The 20,690-nt window shown below is 58.9% G+C and overlaps 1 protein-coding gene across 2 annotated transcripts in view; it reads right to left on the reverse strand.

The window, feature by feature from the left end:
• Positions 1-195: 195 nt before the first annotated feature.
• The window catches only part of MCM3AP (minichromosome maintenance complex component 3 associated protein), a 48,061-nt gene continuing 27,566 nt past the window's right edge, over positions 196-20,690 (reverse strand). The window contains exons 14-30 of one of the 2 annotated variants that reach the window (XR_009185668.2): positions 19,874-19,974; positions 18,804-18,935; positions 18,548-18,661; positions 16,763-16,915; positions 15,533-15,730; positions 15,063-15,131; positions 14,851-14,985; positions 13,180-13,333; positions 10,719-10,974; positions 10,473-10,570; positions 9,302-9,692; positions 8,382-8,639; positions 7,886-8,015; positions 6,186-6,392; positions 1,419-1,569; positions 1,109-1,325; positions 196-484 (exon numbers count right to left, since the gene is read on the reverse strand). Coding sequence is in view for 1 of the 2 variants with exons in the window: in XM_058296379.1 (XP_058152362.1) it covers positions 326-484; positions 1,419-1,569; positions 6,186-6,392; positions 7,886-8,015; positions 8,382-8,639; positions 9,302-9,692; positions 10,473-10,570; positions 10,719-10,974; positions 13,180-13,333; positions 14,851-14,985; positions 15,063-15,131; positions 15,533-15,730; positions 16,763-16,915; positions 18,548-18,661; positions 18,804-18,935; positions 19,874-19,974 (2,706 nt within the window). In the remaining variant the exon portion in view is untranslated. The remainder of the gene's footprint in view (positions 485-1,108; positions 1,326-1,418; positions 1,570-6,185; positions 6,393-7,885; positions 8,016-8,381; positions 8,640-9,301; positions 9,693-10,472; positions 10,571-10,718; positions 10,975-13,179; positions 13,334-14,850; positions 14,986-15,062; positions 15,132-15,532; positions 15,731-16,762; positions 16,916-18,547; positions 18,662-18,803; positions 18,936-19,873; positions 19,975-20,690) is intronic. The other variant, XM_058296379.1, reaches the window with a different exon arrangement.

The raw sequence follows: 20,690 nt of genomic DNA on the forward strand, positions 1-20,690 counted from the left end.
GGCGTGCGCTCACACACGCATCCTCAGGAAGCAGTCTGCACAGAGCCCACCAGACGTGGACTGGTGGCCCGGCGGGCAGAGCCTGCACCCGAGGGCCCCCCAGATGCTGAGGGTGGCAGCGCGAGGAAAGAGCAAGACCCGAAGACACCCCGAGAGGCTGAGCAGCTGTGCATCCTGGGACCGGGGAGACCTCGCTGGACACTGAATTGCTTTATTTACATGATTAAGAATCGCTTTCCCGACAGCGCGTCAAGCATCTGAGGTTAACATTATTGTGAGTAAGGGCAGAGCCGCCTCCCCCAGGCCTCTTCCCCAGGCCCGCAGCTCAGAGGTCCACCATGTCCAGCAGCGCAGAGAGGTGGAGCTCGGACGCCGCCTCCTCTTCCCTCGCGCTCCGGACCAGCCTCTGCAGGTGCTCCAGCCGCTCGCTCAGGGACGGGGCGGGCCCCTCGGCCGGCTGCCGCTGCTCCCATGTCCTCTCACTCTGTTTGAATTTAAAAATCAAATAAAAACAAATCAAAAAGTGGTAGTTCTGGGATAGCAGTAAACCGAGACCCGCCCGCTGTGAAGGCGCTGGGTCTGGCTGAGGACACATCCTGCCGGCTCCACGAGCACGCGCAGTCAGTCGCCCTGCGCCCCCGCCTCCTCCCAAGCTGTCACCAGCAGCTTCCAGCACCAGCCACATTTTAAAATAGGACTGCCTGCTGCGTGCTAGTCCATCCGATTTCTGGATATTTAGTGCTCCCACCTTTATGAAGTGTGGCTAATGCTACCGTGAACAATTTTAAACATTAATTTTTAAGAATAGCTGATGATGTCTTTAGGGTAGAAATGCAAAGCAAAGTGTATGAATATTTTTTTAAAAGTATTTGCAAACTGAAAGCTAGAAATGGAGTGTCGTCTTCCCAGCCCAGGAGCACACTCCTGACCTGCCCAGCAGCTTAGCTCTGCAAGACAAACTCTGCTTCCGCGTCTTACTCCCTGAAGGAAGGACGGTGAGTTGAGGGAGAAAGCCCCGGCCTGGAGCCAGGGTTCAGGCCTGGGAAAGCGGCTCTGCCGCTAGCCCACTGGGGGGCCGGGCGAGCCCTCCCTGGCTGCTGTGACTCACCCTCCTCGTCCTAAACTAGGGAAAGGAGAGCCCCGAGGGCACTGGGTGGCTCGCAGCCCCGACAGCCATGCCGCGCCACCTCCACTACTCTCATCAGCACCCTCAGTGCGACGGCACGCGGCCGGGGGCTTTCCTCGTCCTGCAAGCGTGTTTCGACTCCGTTCTTCGTGCATTTTCAGGCAGAAACCCAGGACCCAGTGGTCCTGGATGACACAGGCTGAGAAGAAAAGGTCTAACTTCGGCGACTGACTCCTGCGACGAGCCTCGCCATCTCCCGTGACTCGTGCAGCGGGGAGTGCTCCCTCCTTACCTGAGGGCGCTTCGTGGGGGACGCGCTCAGCGCTGGCTGGAGGGCCCGAGGCAGGGAGACCAGAGTCTGAGGAAGGTAGAGGGGAAGGCAGGCGGGCTCCGTGGACGCGTCCGCGTCTTCAGACAACCACCGCTGCAGCTGCTCATCAAACCTACAACAGCAGGGACGCAGACCGTGAGCGCCAGTGGCACGAAGCCAGTAGATGCTCACTTCCTCTAAAGTGACTCGAAGAGACGTCAATGCCTTCAGTTTTCACTGAGATTAGACCATCACTGCATTAAGTGAGCAGCTGACTGATGCAGCTCTTTTGTTTTGGTTAGGTGTTCATTTGCATGGGGCGGCAGGACCTGTGGGTGCTGGGATGTAGGGGATCAGCCATGGCTGACTCCAGGCTCCTGGCTTGGGCAGCTGAAAGGGCACAGCTCCCGTCAACAGAGATGGGCACCGGGAGAGGGGCCGGTCAGATCTGCGGCAGCTTAAATCTCAAAGGGCCATCAGACCTCCCAGTGCAGGGTTCAAGCAGCTACAGGATATCTGAGCCTGGAGTTCAGAGGCAGACTCGGGGACCAGCTCCGACCCTGGAGTTGGCAGAACTTTACTTCAGGTCGGTGAAACGGGGAGAAATCCCCGGGCAGCGGGCGCAGGTGAGGAGGGCTGCGGGGAGGGGGCAGGGGAGAGGCTGCCGTACAGGGGCTGGCAGTGGCCTGGAGGCGCTGCAGGGCATGGGGTGAGAACGGGCAGCGAGTATTGGCGAGCGCCCAGGGCAGGGACGTGGGTGGACCAGTAGGCACCGGCCACGGGGGAGGATGGAGAACGTGCAGCTGGCGAGGTCAGCGAGGGGAGACCTGCGCTGGGGCATGGGGGGGGCGAAGGGGGAGGCCCTGGGGCCTTGGGAGGGGCTGGAGAGGGCGGGCCATGGCCGGGGAGGGGTGCTCACCCCAACAAGAAGAGGGGCGCCAGGGGACAGGCCGATTCAAGGTGGGGGTGCAGGGGCGACCCTGCCGCCCCTGGCTGGACGCGAGGTCGTTCAGGGAGAGCACGACGGGAAGAGGTTTGGGGCCGAGACAAGGCAGCACAGACAGGCGGGAAGGAGGCGGGTGTGTAGGAGGCCAGCCCCCGGGCCGCGCAGGCGTGCCGAAGACCCCGCGAGGCCGCCAGGCAGCCGGCCATCTGCATTTTCCACCAGAAAACACAACACTGACTTCCAAAAACAAACAAGTAAAAGAACTGACTCCAAAGAGCCCAAAGCCACCCATCTGTGGAAAGACTGTGGAGGACGGCAGAGCAGGAAGCCGCAGGCTTGGGTCCCTCCACCCAAACCGGTCCTGGACGGGCAGGAGCCACCGGAGCCCGCTGTGAAGGTGGCGCAGCACCCGGGGGGTGGGGAGAGGCGTGCCCGGGCGAGGCCAGCCAGTGCCAGCCCCCGGGGACAGGCAGCAGGGGGGCTGCAGCCCAGCTCCGTGGCCGCTCGCTGGTGTCAGGGTGGGCTCTAGAGACCGAGTCCTCCAAAACCCGGTGTGTGGTCTGACTGCTGACCACCGCTTTTGATGGGCTATTTCAGATCGCTGGGAGGCTCTGAGGGCTCTATTACCATCAGACAGACAAAGTCAAAAAGGATAAGAGGCCAAGAAGGAGAGTAAAACGGCGAGGGTTCGGCCCAGCAGGAAGACGTAACGTGGTAGCACGCACCTCGCAGCAGAGCCCCAAGCATGGGAGGGACAAGTGGACAGGACGGGAAGGGGACAGACGCGTCCACAGGAGCCCGAGACTTCCACGCCTCGTCCCATAACTGGCAGGACGTCTGAGCAGACCGGCCAGGACACAGTGGACGTGAGCGACGCCAGCGGCCGCTCGGACCCGAGGCACGCGCAGAACGGTCCACCCAGCGCCGCAGGCGCACTCCTCAGAGCGCACGGAACGTCTCCAGGGTGGAGCACGTGAGGCCACAGGGAAAACCGTCATAAATTTAAAAGTAATGAAATCATACAAAGTATCTTCTTGGGCCACAATGGAGTAAAGCTAGAAATCAACATCAGAATGAAAACTGGAAACTATTCAATTAAAAAACACACTATTACGCAAACAACAGGTCAAACAACAAATTACAACAGAAATTAAGAAGTATCAATGGAAACGGAAACAGAACAAGCCAAAATTTATGGGATGCAGCAAAGGCAGTACTCAGAGGAAAATCTGTATAGCTCTAAATGCCTACATTAAAAAAGAAAGATTCATCAATAGCCTAAGGAGGCGGATGTGACTCAAGCAGTTGGGTGCCTGCCTACCACACAGGAGGTCCCAGGTCCAGTTTCCAGTGCCTTCTAAAAAAGACAAGCTGACCAGTGCCCTGACACAACGAGATGATGCAACAAAGAGACACAATGAGAAAACATAATGAGCGATATAACAAGCAGGGACTGGAGGTGGCTCAGATGATTGGGCATCTCCCTCCCACATAGGAGGTCCCAGGTTTAGTTCCTGGTGCCTCCTAAAAAGAAGACAAGTGGAGAAAGAATGGACACAGAAAGCAGACAGTGAGTACAAACAGTGGGGGTGGAGGGGGCATAAATACATGACATTATACAAAAAATACTATTTCCATACAAGGAATATTATTCAGCCTTAAAAAGAAATGAAGTGCTGGTACATGCTACAACATGGATGAACGCTGAGGACATGATGTCGAGGGAAATAAGCTGGACACAAAAAGACAAACATTGTATGGTCTCACTAACGTGAATTAAATATAATGTAAACTCTTGGGGTTAAACTATAGAGTCTAGGTTACTAAGGGAAAGAATATGGGCTGACAAGGGAGAGCTGATGCTGAATGTATACAGAATGTTTAATAAGGTAGACTGAATGAGGGGAAATGAACAGAGGTGATGGTGAAACAGTGAGTACAACTGTCACTGCTGATTCATAAATGTGGCTGTGGCTCAAAGGGGCAGTCTAGGGAGGTTAATGATAACGGAATGACAGGGAATCTAGGGACTGTAACGCAGTGAATCTGGTGTAGATGAGGATTGTGGTTAATGGTACAAACACGAGACTGTTCCTCTATTACATGGTTTTATGGATACATGAGGAAAATACAAGTAATGTAACTTATAAACCGTAACTAACAGGAGTACTGAAATACTTTCTCAGCGATGGCAAAGGAGGCTCCGTCCCAACGCTGAGGGTCAACAGTGGGGGAGTGTAAGGGGACATGGGATTTCCCTGAGAAGCGGACGGAGCTGATGACAGCACACTCTGTGATAGAACCGAGAGCCGCTGAGTCCCCACGCTGGATGGATCGTACAGGCAGGACCAGAGAACACAGCAAACCCACTGTGGACAATGGGCTGTGGCTGGCAGCACAAACACGAGAAGGTTCTCTCACGTACAACTAGGACGTAGTGTTAGTAACAGGATGCTTTGTGGGGAAAGCACACCAAATGTGAGCTCTTCCATCACTGGTGACGTGTCACCACAATCAAGGTGTCGGTGGTGGAGGGATGTAAGGGAATCCTACATGGTACGTACGGTTGCTTTGTAAGCTTTGAACTTCTCTATAAAAACAAAACAAGGCAAAATACAATGAGATGCCAACTCGTGCCCATTAGAGTGGCTGCTCCTATAAAGTGGAGAGTAACAGGTGGGGAGAGGATGTGGAGAAACAGGGACAGTCGCTCACCGCGGTGGCGACGTAAGACGGAGCAGCCACTGTGGGGACAGCGCAGCGTTCCTCGGAAGCTGCCCCGTGACCTGGCAGCCCGACCTCGAGCACACACCCCAAGGAACTGAACGCAGGAACTTGCACGGGTATTTACAGACGAGCATTCATCACAGCACATTCACAACTGCCAAAGGAAGGAGGCAAACCACGTGTCCCTAAGCGAAAGAGAGGCTTAGACACACGACGGCACGCTCCTCAGCAAAAAGGAGCCAAGTCCTGAGGATGCGGCGACATGGGCGAGCTTGAAGACACTGTGGTGAGTAAAACAGGCCAGACACAAGAGGACAAGTATTATTTCACTGATATAAAATAATTAGAAAACTAACTCATAGTCAGAATCTAGAATAGCGGTTACCAGAGGACAAGTGGAACAGGGAATGGAAAGTTAAGGTTTAAAATGTACAGAGTTCCTCACCGGAATGAAGGAAAGTTTTAGTAAAGGGTGGTGGTGACAGAGCACTAGGAATGTAATTAACAGCACTGTAATATATACACGTACGCAAACATGTATATCTCCAAATGTGGTTACAGGGGAAATGTCAGGTTCTACACATGGTAAGAGAAAAAAAAACCCATTGCATACAACCAAACTACACCAACAGTGAGCCCTATGCTACACCATGAACTAGAGCAGTTAACAGTACAATCATAAAAATACGCTTTCATCAATTGTATCAAAAGTTCCATAGCAATGCCAAGTGTTAATAGGGCAGTATATGGGAATCCTGTATTTCATGCATGATTGTTCTATAAAGAACATCGGGGACTGCCTGTGCCTTCAAACTTATGCTTTAAGGGACTCTGACTCACCTGCAGTTTTGTTCTGTTTTAGGAGGTACTGGGGATTAAATCTGGGACCTTGGACATGTGAAGCAGGTGCTCAACCACTGAGCTACACCCGTCACTCCCCTTCAGTTTTAAAACAAAGTCCCGTCACTGTAACCCTTGCTGATTTTTCTGTTCTTGTCTCAACTCAAACAAACAATACCAACTCTCCCTTTCCCAAGAAGTGGGGGCAAACGACAGGGCTGCTGGGGGGGCGTCACCTCTGGCTCTCCTCCTTCTCCAGCAGGAGGCTGCGCGACAGGCGCTGCGAGAGAAGCTCCCGGGCCGGGGTGTCGCGGGTCAGCTCCTCGGCGCTGGGCACTCGTGCGGCTCTGCCGTGCTCAGCACTCCTCGTCCTTGCGGGGTGGGCTTGAAGCGTTGGAGTAGAAGGAGCACGTCCAGAAGAGCAGAGGGACTTCACCCCCGGGCTGCAAGACACGTGTGAAAGTCGCGGTCAGCAGAGGGAGCGACGCCCAGGGCACCCGTGCAGCACGCGGCCGCCGAGGCCCGGTGTCTCGGCCCGTCACCCGCCACCCGTGCCCAGGCCCTAACGGCTCCCCAGCCCCGGCCAGGCTCGGAGCATCCCCCACCTGTGATGAGGTGCAGGGCAGTGGGCTCTGCTCAGGGACAACCACACACGAGCAGGCACAGCCTCTCCCCGCAGCCGGCCCTGCCTCCCTGCTCTCCCTCCCGGCCCTGCCTCCCTGCTCTCCCTCCGGGCCCTGCCTCCAGGCCCTCCCTCCCGGCCCTGCCATGCCTACACCTTCACACTCAAGACGACAAGCAGCTGCCTCTGGCCTCCTGGCACCGCAAGTCTACTGTCACCTGGGGCACTGACCTACCTGGAAGGAACGTTTACGGGCAGCGTGGCCGGCGTGGGCACGGCGAGCTGAGGCTCTACACCACCAGCCACGGCCCACGTGGCCCTCGTGGACTTCCCTCTGAGCCACTGGTCTACCTGCAGTGCCCTGTGCTGCTAAATGCCGCACTGCATTGTATGTTTTATGTTAGTCGGAGAAGATCTCTCATTGTTATTCTTGTTAAATATTTTCTCAGTAACGGCTACACGTTTTCTCATCCTGGAGAATTCTAGAACGAACCCGTCAGTTCCTGGGGCGAGCTGTGCAGTGTCTGCCTCAGAAGCACGACGCTGCCGTCAGGAGCCGCACCGCTCGCTGCGCTCTCCCCCTGGGGCGGACCTGCACTGGACACTCGGCCCCCGGGGGCTGCGCAGCGCCTGCCCTGGTCAGTCATGCGTCGCCGCCAGGGCGGGAGTTTCCGTACGATGCAGGCTGGTCCCAGTGGGACCAGGGGATGTGCTGGGACTGACCGCTGTACCACCTGGGAAGGACGGCCCTTCCTCCGTCCACCCCTTGTCTTCTCGGCTCGGTGCCCCTGCACTGGCCACGCGCTTGGACAAGGGGACCAGCAGGGACTGCTGCCCGCGGTGTTTCTACTGTCCACTAACAAGGAGGACTTGGGGCGGGGGTGGGGGGCAGGTGCCTGTAAGAGAATTTCTTCCCCAAGCCCCGGTGAGAAGTTCTAAGAAGCACGTTCAGCACCCACTGAGATGACCGTTCACGCAGGTGACGCGAATGGACGTCACTTTCTTCCGTGTTCCCAGGATAACGCCCACCTGCACTTCCCAAGGTTCACTCAGCTTTTCAGCCAGGCTGACGCGCAGGCTCGACGGCCCCGCCCTGCACGCCCCACTGAGCTCCGCATGGGGCGCGCCCCAGGAGAGCAGCGGGCCCCCATCTGCCGCCTGACTGTCAGGATTTGCCCACAACTGGCCGTTCTGCCGCGTGGGGCCCTAACTGGAAGGGAGCCCGCTGACTCCCCTGCATGCTCGGGGCAGAACGCTGTGGCGCAGCAAACACGCGGCTGCAGGAGCAGCGGCACAACCGCGCACGGCCCTCACCGTCCCCGGCGCAGCAGCAGCTCCTTCTGCGTCTGTAATCTGGCCTGTTCCCACGACAAGGGAACGTCGTAATTCTTCAGATGGTTTTTAAAAAAATATACACATATCTGACCATCTTCACTCAGCGCCTCTAAGAAAACAACATAAAGATAAATAAGAAAAAAACACCAGAAAAACAAGTGACCTCCACTCAAATTCAAGGACAAACAAGCGTGTGAGGAAGCGGCCGTGGGCTTGGTCAGGGCTCCAAGGGCCTGAGTCCAGCCAGCTTGAGGCCGGACACCAGGCCAGACGCCAGGCCGGCCTCCGAGGGCCCTTTAAGTCCAGGCTCTGGGACTTCGTCAGCGCTTCCCAACATTTACAAATTCACTGGAAACGTGGCCTGAAGAGGGGGCATTAGGGAAAGGGAGGAGGGAGGGCTGAAGCGTGAGGATGGAGCCCTGGTTCTGGGGAAGGGGGCGCGAGGCGGGGAGGCGCAGCCTGGCCAAGGGCGTACCTGGCGAGACGGGCAGCCGCGGGGGCGCCCAGTCCCTCAGCTTGTGGTCGATGCACAAGGCGAGCAGGTCGTCCCACGGGATCTCGCCCACCGGGGGCCCTGCCCCGCGGCCCGGGCCGGGGCCGCTGCTCTCCCACCGGCGGTACGTTTGCGCGAGCAGGTTCTCCACCTGGGACTGGAGCACAGGCTGCGTCTGGCGCGAGCTGGGGATCTGGGCCGCGTACTGCAGCACCATGGCGCAGACAGGGAGCCAGGGGGCTGCGGAGAGAGGGGCCCGGCACAGGGTCAAGGCTACTTCAGAGCAGTATTAAGCTTTTATTTACTTTTTAACTTTCTCTCTCTCATTAGCAGAAACAGTTTTCCAGAGCTCACAAGGTGTGGAATGACAAATTAAGGACAGAAACAAATACAAGAACACAGTTGCCTTCTATTATTAAGCTAGACATTTAACAGATTTGCAAAAATGTGAAACAATGATGCTTTCCTCTTATGTTTTAGAAAATATTGCTACTTTTACCAAAAATGTGTTTTTAAACAAAAAAGCAAAATACAAAAAACTTGACAGAAAAACCTCACTGAGTAAAGTGGGCTGCACGCCGAGCCATGGCGGTTTCTCCTAAAGGCTCCTGCCACAGGCCCTCGGCCCCCTCCCCGCCCGCGCCCTCTGACGCGGGGGCCTGGCGCAGGCGGGTCGGGCCCTGCCAGCGAGGCAGAGCCAGGCGGAGCCAGTGCCCCCCACGGCCCCCCACCCTGGAGCTGAGCAGACCCCTCTGTGTGGGAAGTGCCCCCGAGGAGGGGCACGGGAGGCCGGGCAGCCTGGGTGGTGCTCTTGCCTCGCCCTTCACAGCTGGGTGGCGAGCACTGAGGCCAGCAGGCCCCGCCTCCTGCCAGCCCCGCCCCGCCCCGCCCCGGAGACGCACCCCCGGCGGGCGGCAGGTCCATCTGCGGCATCTGGAAGGCCAGCACGGCCTGCTTCAGCCAGGCCAGGTGCTCAGGGGAATTCCAGCGCAGGTGCGGGAGCCGCTGGCTGCCCCCCGCCTCGGCAAACTCGGCGATGGGCCAAGACAGGTCGCACAGCAGCTCCGAGGCCACCACCGAGGCCAGGAAGCGCAGCACGCTGTTGAACAGCTCGACGACGGCCGCCGGCTCCTGCGAGGCCAGGCCGCCCAGCCGCCGCTCTCTTCTGTCGCGGAAGAACCGGCTGCTGAACTCACGGGCGACCCCGTCCTCCAGGAACTGGACGAGGGTCTGGCAGCCCAGGTCGAGGGGAGCGGGGCAGCGGGAGGCCAGCCACGTCACCGCCTGCGAGACCTGCGACGAGGACAGATGGGGCGCTCAGTCCACGGCCTCCGCGAGGCGCGCGGCGCTTTCTAAGTGCTCTGAGGAGCCGGGTGTCCCGCCCAGCACCGGGGCCCGAGCCACTCGCGGAGCCACAAGCGTGTGCGCGTCTGGCAGCGCAGAAGCTTCCTGAGGCTGAGCTCTGGCCTCCTGCCGCCCTGCAGACACATGGGGCCATCGGGAGGGTGGTCTGAGCCCCCAGCCCCGAACCCCCTGGCAGGAGCTGCTGGGCCCAGCCCAGGGAGTAGGGCCCAGGAAAACCTGCCTCTTCCCATGAAGAAGGGAAACCAAAGCCTGCCATGCCCAGAGCACCCAAGGGCACCCAGTGGCGCCCCAGCCTCACACGCTGCCCCTCTCCGGGGACGTGTGTCGGCACAGACTCTTTTTGCAGTTTCAGATGACACTGTTTCTCACGTGCTTCTATGACACCCACCTTAGAAAGGTAACTTCTACATCTGATGTTCAGATATAAGGAATGAGCTGTTGTGCTTTAAATTCATAAAGACAAAACGCGAAAAATACTATACCAACAATTTAAGTTGTTGCAGAAGGCAGGAATACTGGCTAATCTTATCTTTTACTTGACTTCCTCTTTTATTTTTAGAATGCTTTCTGTTCGACACATGAAATCAGAACTGCAAACATTAACACCGTTAAACTCAAGATGAAGCCGAAGGGAAACCCCGCCACCCTGCGCCTCCCCCCCCGCCCCCGGGCCCTGTGCCTCCCCCCCAGGCCCTGCGCCCACCTCACCTTCGCTGTGCCCTGAAGGTCGCTGACCGAGTCTGGGATCTCCAGGACAGTGTAATCTGAAACCAGCTTAGCAGAGACCAGATCCTGCAGCATCAGACCTGAACAGAAACGCCCGCGCCTGTGTCGCCCTCGCGGCTCTAGCCGTGCCCGCCAGAACCCGGAGGCACAGCTGCGACACCCCTGCCAGTGGCCGGCTCGTGCAGACCCAGGCCCCACCCTCCGCTAAACAACAGAGCTGCCACAAACCGTCCTCCACGTCCTTCTCCACGGTGCCGCCGCCCAGGCCGGGCACCAGGACGGCCAGTGGCAGCGCAGGCTGGAAGGGCTTGGCCTGCAGGAGCTGCTTGAGCTGCAGCAGGGCCGACAGCCAGTACACGTCCTCCTCCGCCGCGTCGCCCCGCGCCCTGGGGGGCAGCAGCAGCACCAGCCCGCTGGTCCCCAGCAGGTCTTTCTGCGTTTCCACGGCATCGAGGGCGCCGTCACTGAGGGTGCCATGGGCCACCTGGAAGAGCGCCAGCACGCCAGGCTGAGCGCACCACTGCGCACAGCGCACGCAGCCAGCACCCCATGCCCGTCCGCTGAGGCCACGGTTAACACGAGCAGCAGCCCTGGAGCCGAAGAGCGCGTCCTGCAGGACCCGTGGCCCCGTTCCCTCAGGCTAGCCAGGCACAGCCGGCCGCGCCCATCACCGCAGAGGTGGGAAGCGCAGACGCGCTCTGACGGCTCCACAGGACGGAAGCAGAAGGGGCAGTCCACGGGCAGGAAAGCCAGGGAGCGCCCGCCCGGCAGCCCTGGACTTCGAGCAGGCTCTGAGGGGGCAGGGCAGCGGCCAGGCCAGCTTTCCCAGCGCCCGGAGGCTCCCACCAACGCTGGAAACACCAGCCGCTGCCCCAGCTGAGAGATGGGACAAGTCCTTCCAAGAAAAACTCAACAGCCCAAGAAAGAGACCGCAGGCCTGAGACTGGGCCACTCACCGGCTCTGGGCCGCGCTCTGGCCAGCACCTGCAGGTCTGCCGTGAAGGAACCTGGAGCCCGTGGGCTCCTAACCCCAGAAGCTGTGAGGCCATAAAAACTTCTGGTTTTAGGCTCCTGCGCTCTGGAGGTTTTATTCAGCAGTAACTAATACACCTACTTTAACGGGAAGTTGGCGGGAACCATTTAAGTGGATAAACTAAGAAGCGGCAGTGTCATAAGCACATGATCTGGAAATACGATGCAAACCAAACCCTGGAGAGCAGGGCGAGGAGAAGGAGCAGCCTGCTCCTCCTCGTGTAAATGAGATGCTGCTGTTTGACTTTCACTTAACTGCACGTGAGCATCATTTTCCTCAAAATAATGAAAGATAAAGGCCAGAGAAACAACCTTCAAGGAAAGGAAAGGCACGCCCAAACGGGGATCACTGCTCTCTGCATGAGGAACACGTGGGTGGTTCTTACTATGTTGCCACTTTAAGTTTCCAAGTTCTAAATATGTACTACTCAAATTTGGCAAATACAATGAACAGTACTAAAACGGAAAAAAAATACACAAACCCCACAACCACTCTATGACCTGGCAGAGCTCACAGGTAGGGGACTGCAGGAGGCCCCACGCAGGCGCTGGGCGAGCGCAGGGCCCCGGCGGCGCAGCAGAGCCTGTCCTGAGGGCAGCGCACTGCTGCCCGCACCCACCCCTCCCACAAGCACATGTGGGCCAGGGCCTCGGCTGGACCCCACCCCAGGGCCCGCCCAGCCAGGCGGAGGGCAGCAGCGCTAAGGCCTGCTGCCAGCTTCCACGTGAACACAGACGTTCACGGCTGGTTTTGCTGCTGAGCACACATGGCGACCTAAACTTTCACTCACGAGGTTAGAATCTAACGAGAGCATCTCAAGAACCATTTCCCAGGGATGCAGACTTGGCCCAGTGGTTAGGGCGTCCAACTACCACATGGGAGGTCCACAGTTCAAACCCTGGGCCTCCTTGACCCGTGTGGAGCTGGCCTGCGCGCAGTGCTGATGTGCGCAAGGAGTGCCGTGCCACGCAGGGGTGTCCCCCACGTAGGGGAGCCCCACGCGCAAGGAGTGCGCCCCATAAGGAGAGCCGCCCAGCGTGAAAGAAAGTGCAGCCTGCCCAGGAATGGCACCGCACACAGGGAGAGCTGACACAGCAAGATGACACAACAAAAAGAGACACAGATTCCCGTGCCGCTGACAACAACAGAAACGGACAAAGAAGAATACACAGCCAATAGACACAGAGAACAGACCAACGGGGGGGGGGGGGGGGGGGGGAAGGGGACAGAAATAAATCTTTAAAGGAAAAAAAAAGAACCATTTCCCAGAGAAACGACTAGCTCAGTCCTGTACAAAGACCTTCAAAATACAAACCCAGCTGTGCCGCCCCAGAGCTGTCCTGGTAAAGGTGTGGACAGACACAACAGCAACCGGCACTGGGGCCTGCGCCCCCCGCAGAGGCCACGGGGGTCTCAGGCTCAGAGGCCCAGCCCCGACCCACCGGGCCCAGCCCCACGTCCCCCGCAGAGGCCACGGGGGTCTCAGGCTCAGAGGCACAGCCTCGACCCACCAGGCCCAGCCCCACGCCCCCCAGAGGCCAGGGGTCTCGGGCTCAGAGGCACAGCCCCCCACCCCACACCGGTGGAGCCCGACGGTGTCACGGGGGGGGGTGGTCGCGATGCACCTCTGCCTCAGGATGCCCACACAGGGCTCACCTTGACGCACACGTGGACGACGAGCCTCTGGCGGCCCCGGGGGCTGAGGGCGCGCAGCAGGGCCAGTGTCCGGATCGCGCCCCCGTTCCTGTCGCTGTCCTCCTCTGAGCCACTGCTGCCCAGGAACTTGACTTTTAACCAATTTGCTAGAACTCTGTGAATAAAAGGTAACACCTCACTGGAAGAGGACCCGAATTCCAAACGTGAACTCCAAACGTTTTCAGAAAAATAAAGAAATGCCACACAAGTGTAGCTTCACCAGCACCGACCCCGCCCGCCCTCGGCCGGGCCCGCCAGGCTGTGCCTGCAAAGGGGCACTGGGCCCTCCCAGGTTATTTACGGGGGCGTGGGGGCGATGCGCATGGCACTGGCTAGTTTCTTTGCTCAGGTGCCTGGTGAGACAAGCTTTGGGATTTTTTCTTTTTTTAAATCTGTGTGAGTCAACGGGGACTAGTTAAAGCAGTATGTTCTGACAGTCTGGAACCCTTCCCCGCTGCTGGCTGAATGGAAGAGGCGGCGGCTGCGGGGAAGCTGGGCACTGCCCTGAGCAGCAAAAGTTACGGAAGACCCAGCACTGCCCCCAGAGACCAGGCGCGCTGGGACGGCACGCGCTCAGGCACCTGTGCGCAGCTCACGCAGCATCCCAGCCGCCCAGGGTGGAACCTGGAAGACCGCCTCGTCCCTCCTGCTGAGCGGGCGCTTAGGAGAAACAGGTGAGGATTCTTAGGGTTCTAAAGCTAGACCGTGGTGACGGGTGCACAACTCTATGAACATACTAAAAGCCATTTAAATGGGTGAACTGCATGGTAAGTAAATTGTATCTTAATAAAGCTATTAAAAAAGTCATTTGTTCTGGATTGCTTCCAACATAGGCAATCCAGAAGCTACTTGGTACAGGAAATACTACATATTAATATTTTTTGTTTCTTTTAAAAAACAGCACAAGTTTTTTCCTTACAGAAAAAATAAAATTGTTACTATAACAAGCTATGAGCTGTCTCCACCAGAAGTTTCAAACCTAAGGGCTCTGATCAGCTTGCCTTAGCACACCTTTAGATGGCAGTCACATCAAACGCTTCAGGACCTAGACCATCACCAAGTTCATAGACTAGGAATTAAAATAACCTACAGCGTCGACTTCAAGTCACAAACAAGCCCACCAGTCTAAGCACGAAGACGTGCTCTACCCCTCAGCACTGCCACCACACACCAGGACTAAGCCTCAACTGCACCCCCAGCCCTGCACCCCAGGCCCCTGCACCCCCAGCCCTGCACTCAGCCCCTGCACCCCCAGCCCTGCACGCCTGGGCCCTGCACCCCCAGCCCTGCACCCCCGGCCCTTGTACCCCCAGCCCTGCACCCTCGACCTGCATACTCAGTCCCCAGCTCTGCACCCCCGGCCCCTGTACCCCCAGCCCTGCATGCCCAGACCCCGCACCCCCAACACTGCACCCCCAGCCCTTGCACTCAGCCCCCACACCCCCGGCCCCAGCACACCCGGCCCCCGTACTTAGCCCCTGCACCCCCAGCCCTGCACCCCCGGCCCCCGCATCCCCAGCTCCCGCACCCCCGGCCCTGCACCCCCAGCCCTGTACTCAGCCCCTGCACCCTGGCCCTGCACCCCCAGCCCCGCCCCCACCCCCAACTCCCAACTCAGCGGAGGGGCCCGACCTGCCGGGGCTGCCCGGGGGCTGCTCCTCCCCGTCCGGCAGCACCAGCACCAGCTTCCAGAACACGCAGTCCTGCGCCTGGGGAAGGTGCTCGGCCACGAGGGACGGCAGGTCCAGTGGGGCCCAGGCGGCGTCGCTGTAAGGACAGGGTGGCGGTGAGCGCTGAGCGGTGCGCAGGCAGGGGGGGCCCGCCCGGCAGGAGCCCGCACCGACCTCAGCAGCCGCCGGCAGAAGTGCTGGACCTTGAGGCGGTGGGCGGCCTGGCTCCTGAGCCAGCTCAGCCTGCAGGGTGGGGGCACAGCGGGGGGCACGAGCCTGGGTGCCTGCACATCGGCTCCCAGTGCCCCAGCAGACATGGCAGAAATGGGCTCTCGACACTGAGTGCGCACCGAGCCGGCTGCCAGGGACTCAGCGGCCAGGGGACCAAGCCCCTGCCGCGGGGGGTGACGGGGGGACAGGACGCTGCGTGGGGGGCGGGAGCCGCCGGGGTGGGAGCCCCCGGGAGGCTTCTGGGGACAGGCGGCGGACACAAGCGCCGAGGCAGCCCGCACCCGGGGTCTGGGAATGAGGCGAGGGCGGGGGCAGGTGGGTCCGCGGACCATGGGGCGGGGTGGGGGCCTTGGCTGCGCTGAGGCTGGGGTGCCTGGAGCCTCCGCCCTTGGGGGCGCTGGCCGAGAGCTGACCTGGTGCAGGAGACGCCCAGCCGCCCCGCGTGCCCCAGGTCCAGGAGGCCCCGGGCCAGGTTCTCACGGGCGATGGGGCACTCGGCACTCGGCGCCAGCGCCCGCAGCCGGTCGTCCACGGCCACGCAGCAGGGGGCGGCGGGGAAAGCCCGCATCTGGCGCCGCAGTTTCTTCCGCGCTGTGACAGCTTCCCTCCACCTGGGGACACACAGATGCCAGCTCAGGGACAAGGGCCACGGCGAGACAGGGAAGGTACGTTTGACGGCAAGCAGTCACCGTCCACACGTCCACACCGAGATGAGTCGGAATTGAGGGAGTGGACGAGGGCGGAGGCAGACAAGCATGGAGGGCAGCGGACTGGTGCGGAGAGCTGGGGATCACGGCCGCGGAGGCCCGCGCACCAACCTAACCACCCACCAGACGCCTGACCCGGGCCCGGGGCGGAGCCTTCGCGGCCTGGCACCTGCCAGGAGGACCAGCGCACCAGGGCGCGTCCCTGCCAGGACCTGCCTCATGCCGCGCATGAGCTGGGCAGGGCACAGGGCCCTGGGAAGGCCTCGCACCGAGGGAGTAAAGGAGGCCACGGGCTGGAGGCAGAGCCCGGACGACGGGAACCGCTGGGTGGAAGCCCACAGCCAAGGAGGCCTGGTGCGGGCAGCCCGGGACTCCGTGGAAGGGAGACTGACGTCCCGTCCCACGAGTGCACGGCTGGTCGACTACCACGCACACGATGCCGTTTCCAACTTCGCCACGCAGCCAGCCACGTGCGCCCAGCCTGGAGCTGGTCGGGAAGTCGGGGTCTGCCCCCCCGAGGCCCAAAGGCAACGGCTGCCCCAAGGCCGGTCATTTCCCCTGTTTCCTTCATGGCCACGACTAGCCACACATCCAAAACAAGTCCATCAGTTGGAATGGGTGCCGTGCCTGCTGCTCGCATGTTCCACGCATGGCCTCTGGCGCTGGCTGCCCGAGGGCCAGGCCGTGAGCATGTGGCTTCTTCGCAGCAGTCCTGAAGTGCTGAATTCAGAGCCACCCTCGCCACCCTTGGCCAGAAGACCAGCTCTCCTCATCCCTAAGTCTGAGCCGTCCAGGAACATGGCGTGGGAGCAGTCGCCTCTGCACGCGCCACCCGGTTCGAGGGGAAACAGGCTTTCCGCTCCCTTCCTCCCTGACCATAGGAAGTGGAGGTGACCCTTCACTGCCTTTGGTACAAGGCCTGCCTTCCCGACTCACCGCTGGAGATATTTGCAGAAGCACTGCAGTTCCTGCAGGGTCTCCTTGGCTGCCTGGAAAATCTCCTCCCCCAGAAACAGGTCCACGAGGTGGCCGCAGATGTCCTGGGAGCACCGGGCCACGCGCAGCCTCTGGTCAGTGTCCACCGCGCTCCTGGAACACAGGGCAGTCAGCGGGGGGAGACACCCTCAGCCAGACACAGGCGCGCGTGCCCCGGGAGGACCACCTCAGTCACTGCGCCTGTCGGTCCTCAGGCTAAGAACATACACCGAGGACTCTCGTTTGCCTGGTTTTTTATTATTATTGAAATAACGAAAATGCTCTAATAATGCTTGGAATGATAAATGCACAACTAACTGCCATTGATTGTATGCTTTGGATGAACTGTACGCTTAATACGTACTAATAAAATTGATTTGTTAAAAAATATGTATATATACTGCCAGATGGAGAGGGAAACAAAGGTGGACATTATATATTGAGAAAACGGTCAATTCATCAAGAAGATATACCAATTACAAATGTATTTGCATCTAACAACAGATTCCCAAACAATATGAAACACCGACAAGAGTTGAAGGGAGAAATGGGCATTTCTACTGTAAGAGTTGGAGACTTCGATATACCATTCTGAAAACGGGCAAGGGACTCAAGTAGACATTTCTTCAAATAAGATGTACAAAGAGGCAACAAGCACATAAAAAGATGCTCAACATCATTAGCCATTAAGGAAATACAAATCAAAACTTCAATGAGATACCACTTCACACCTACGAGGATAGCTATTATGAAAATAGCCAAAAATAGTAAGTGTTGGCAAGGAGGTAGAGAAATAGGAACAATTTTCAAACGGTGCAGTTGCTATGGAGAACACTTGAACGTTCCTCAATAAGTTAAACACAGAATTTCCATATGCCCCGGCAACTCCAGGTATAAACCCAGAGGATCTGAAAGCAAGAATTCAAACAGATACTGCTAGAGCAGCATTCACTGCAGCATTATGCGCAACAGTGGACGCACAAGGTGGACGCAATGCTAGTGCCCATCAGTAGATGAATGGGATAAAAAAATGTGGTATATTACACAGTGGAATATTATTTGGCTGTAAGAATGTTTTCTAAGACATGTTGCAACACGGATGGGACTTAAAAACATTACGTTGAGTGAAATAAACAAAACATGTAAGGACAAATACTACTGGATTTCACTTTCATGAAATATCTGGAAATAGCCAATTTGTAGAGAGAAAATAGCCTAGAGGTTACCTGGGAACGGGGGTACAGGCAGCTGCTGCCTGGTTGGTGTAAAATGTGGATATTTTAAAGGGAAAAATGTGTCCTTGCTGGATTTAACTGCACCAGGGTCTGCGAAGATGAGACTGCCGGCCTGTGCCACAACGTCCATTAAACTCATGCCAGCCCGTGCCACAGCAACCCACACGCCGCTCCCCCCCAGCCGCGTATCAGCGCCCCAGGACACCCCCGCCGGCCCACCTGCCCAGCAGCGTCCCACACACCCCTGCCCACCCGCGCCGCAGCGTCCCAGGACACCCCCGCCGGCCCACCTGCCCAGCAGCGTCCCACACACCCCTGCCCACCCGCGCCGCAGCGTCCCAGGACACCCCTGCCGGCCCACCCACCAGCGCCGCAGAGTCCCACACGCCCCCTCCGGCCCGCGCCGCAGCGTCCCAGGACACCCCCGCCGGCCCGCCCACCTGCCCAGCAGCGTCCCACACGCCCCCTCCAGCCCGCAGCATCCCAGGACACCCCCGCTGGCCCGGCTCACCTCAGCTCCTGGAAGGCCGCCTCCCTCACGCACTCCGCCACCACCAGCTCCGTCAGCTCTGCGGCCAGGCCCTGGCTCAGCTGCGTTAGAACCAGTTCCCTCTCTTGCTTCAACCTAAGAGAAGACGAGCACGAGGGTCCTGTCTGAGAACGAAACCCAGTGCCGCCCTCCCTCGTAGCCCGCGGGTGACGAAGCTGCGCCACGGGCTACGAGGCCGTGGTTGGTCCCCGTGAGCGCGGCAGGCGGGCAGGCTCACCTCTCCTCCTGCGCCCGCTGCCGCGCCTCTTCCACCCGCCGCCTCTCCTCCGTCACGGCTTCAGCTGCAACGTGCCCCAAGACGGCAGCGGTGGTGGCCGCGAGCATCTCCTCCACAGCAGCACTGGAGACGCTGGCGAAGCAGAGCCGTTACTCAGCAGTTGGGGCGAAGCATGAAAGCCAAGCAGACAGAACTAAACTACTAACACTGGAAAGGGAAAACAACTTGCATGGCTTTTAGCATAAAAACAGCCCATGGGGCTCAGAGGTGGCTCAATGGGGGGGGCACCTATCACATGGGAGGTGCCGGGCTCGGGTCCCAGTGACACCTGAAGAGCAGACACCGCAACCCACCACAACGAGCCAGACTCAGCAACCCGCCCAAAACAAGCTAGAGGCCACAACCACCACAACAAGCTCGCCAGCGCAGCCCGCCGCACCCGGCAGAGGCCACGAGCCAGCAGACCCCGCGGTGCGTGGGAAGCGGGGGGGCTCAGCCGCTGGGCCCTCGCCTCTCAAATGAGAGGTCCCAGGTTTGGTTCCTGGTGCCTCCTGGAGATGAGGACACAGCGAAGAAAAAAACAGCAAATAGACAAGGGAACCATGGGGGGGAGGGATAAAAACACATAAATAAATCTTTAAAAAATTAAGCCCACAGAAGCCATGGTTATATTTAGTTCCCCTAAACAGAAGGTATGTGTCTAACCTCATGACAAAAAAAAGAACGGGACCGTGAGCAGAGTGACGGTTTTTGTAAGCTACAATTATACAGGTGAAATAATACCTTTTCTAATCATTATAAACTTCATATGTACTGGGTTTTTTAAACATTTGGAAACCCCGAAGAAAATCTGATGTGCTGAATTTATTGGATTAGCTTTACAAAAGCTGCTTAAGAATTTAGATTTTGATTGCTGAATGCATTAAGGCTAGAAGTTCAGCTTAGCCACCAGAATCAGGTACGTTCAATTCAAAAACGTAGCCTGAGACAACACGTCAGGCACGTGCTCTCTTCCTGGAGGGTGGGCGCAGCCAGCTCTGGAGTGCAGAGGGCCGCCGGGCTGTACTCACCCCAGAGCCGTGGTCGCGTAGGCCGCACCGATGGAGCTCATCTCCTCGCAGTCGCGCTGCAGAACCTCCTGGATGAGCTCGTCCACCACCTGCGCAAGGTCCTGCCGAGGGAGCGACCAAGTCAGGGCGCAGCAGGCACGCCGTGCAGCCACACGCACTGTTTCACCGCAGGCCAAGCAGCCCGGGGACACCAAGGTCCGCCCAGCAAGGACATTTCCAGTCCGTCAGTCTGGAGACCCACATTATACACAACCAGCCAGAAACATCCGAGACCCTCCCAGAGCCTGAAGGGTCGGTCTGCAGGTGCAGTCCCTCCCCGGGGCTCCCGGGCACAGCGTCTGGGGAGGCCTGCCGGCCTCGGCTGAAGACGCCCTCAACTCGGCACGGCCTCTGGGAAGGGAGGGGCAGCCAGCCTCGCCTTTCCTTCTCCATCCACCTGAACACACTTGTGCTTCCGCACACTCCCCAGAACGCCCTGACCCTCACGGGGAGTGCCCAGCGCTGCCCCTGAGCAGCCCACGAGCGGAGGACAGGCTTTGCTGACGCAGGCGACACTGCCCGCGGGCCCACGTGAGCGCGGGTTCTTCCCGTGATCCGAGGTGGGCGGGCTCGGCAGTGACGGTGCCCTGGCAAGCAGGAGGCGCCCAGCAGGCGCTGCCCTGGCCTCTGGCCTCGACGACGCGGGCGCTAACGTGGCAGCGGGGAGCCAGCTGCACTTAGCCCTGCAGGTCGAGAGGTAGCAGCAGGCCACCTCCCCACCCGCCTGGCCATCCTGGAGACCTAGGCCCCTGCGCCCATGCGGGAGGTTAGCTGAGAG

This window comes from Dasypus novemcinctus, chromosome 4 (genome assembly GCF_030445035.2).
Source record: "Dasypus novemcinctus isolate mDasNov1 chromosome 4, mDasNov1.1.hap2, whole genome shotgun sequence".
NCBI classification, from domain to species: Eukaryota; Metazoa; Chordata; class Mammalia; order Cingulata; family Dasypodidae; genus Dasypus; species Dasypus novemcinctus.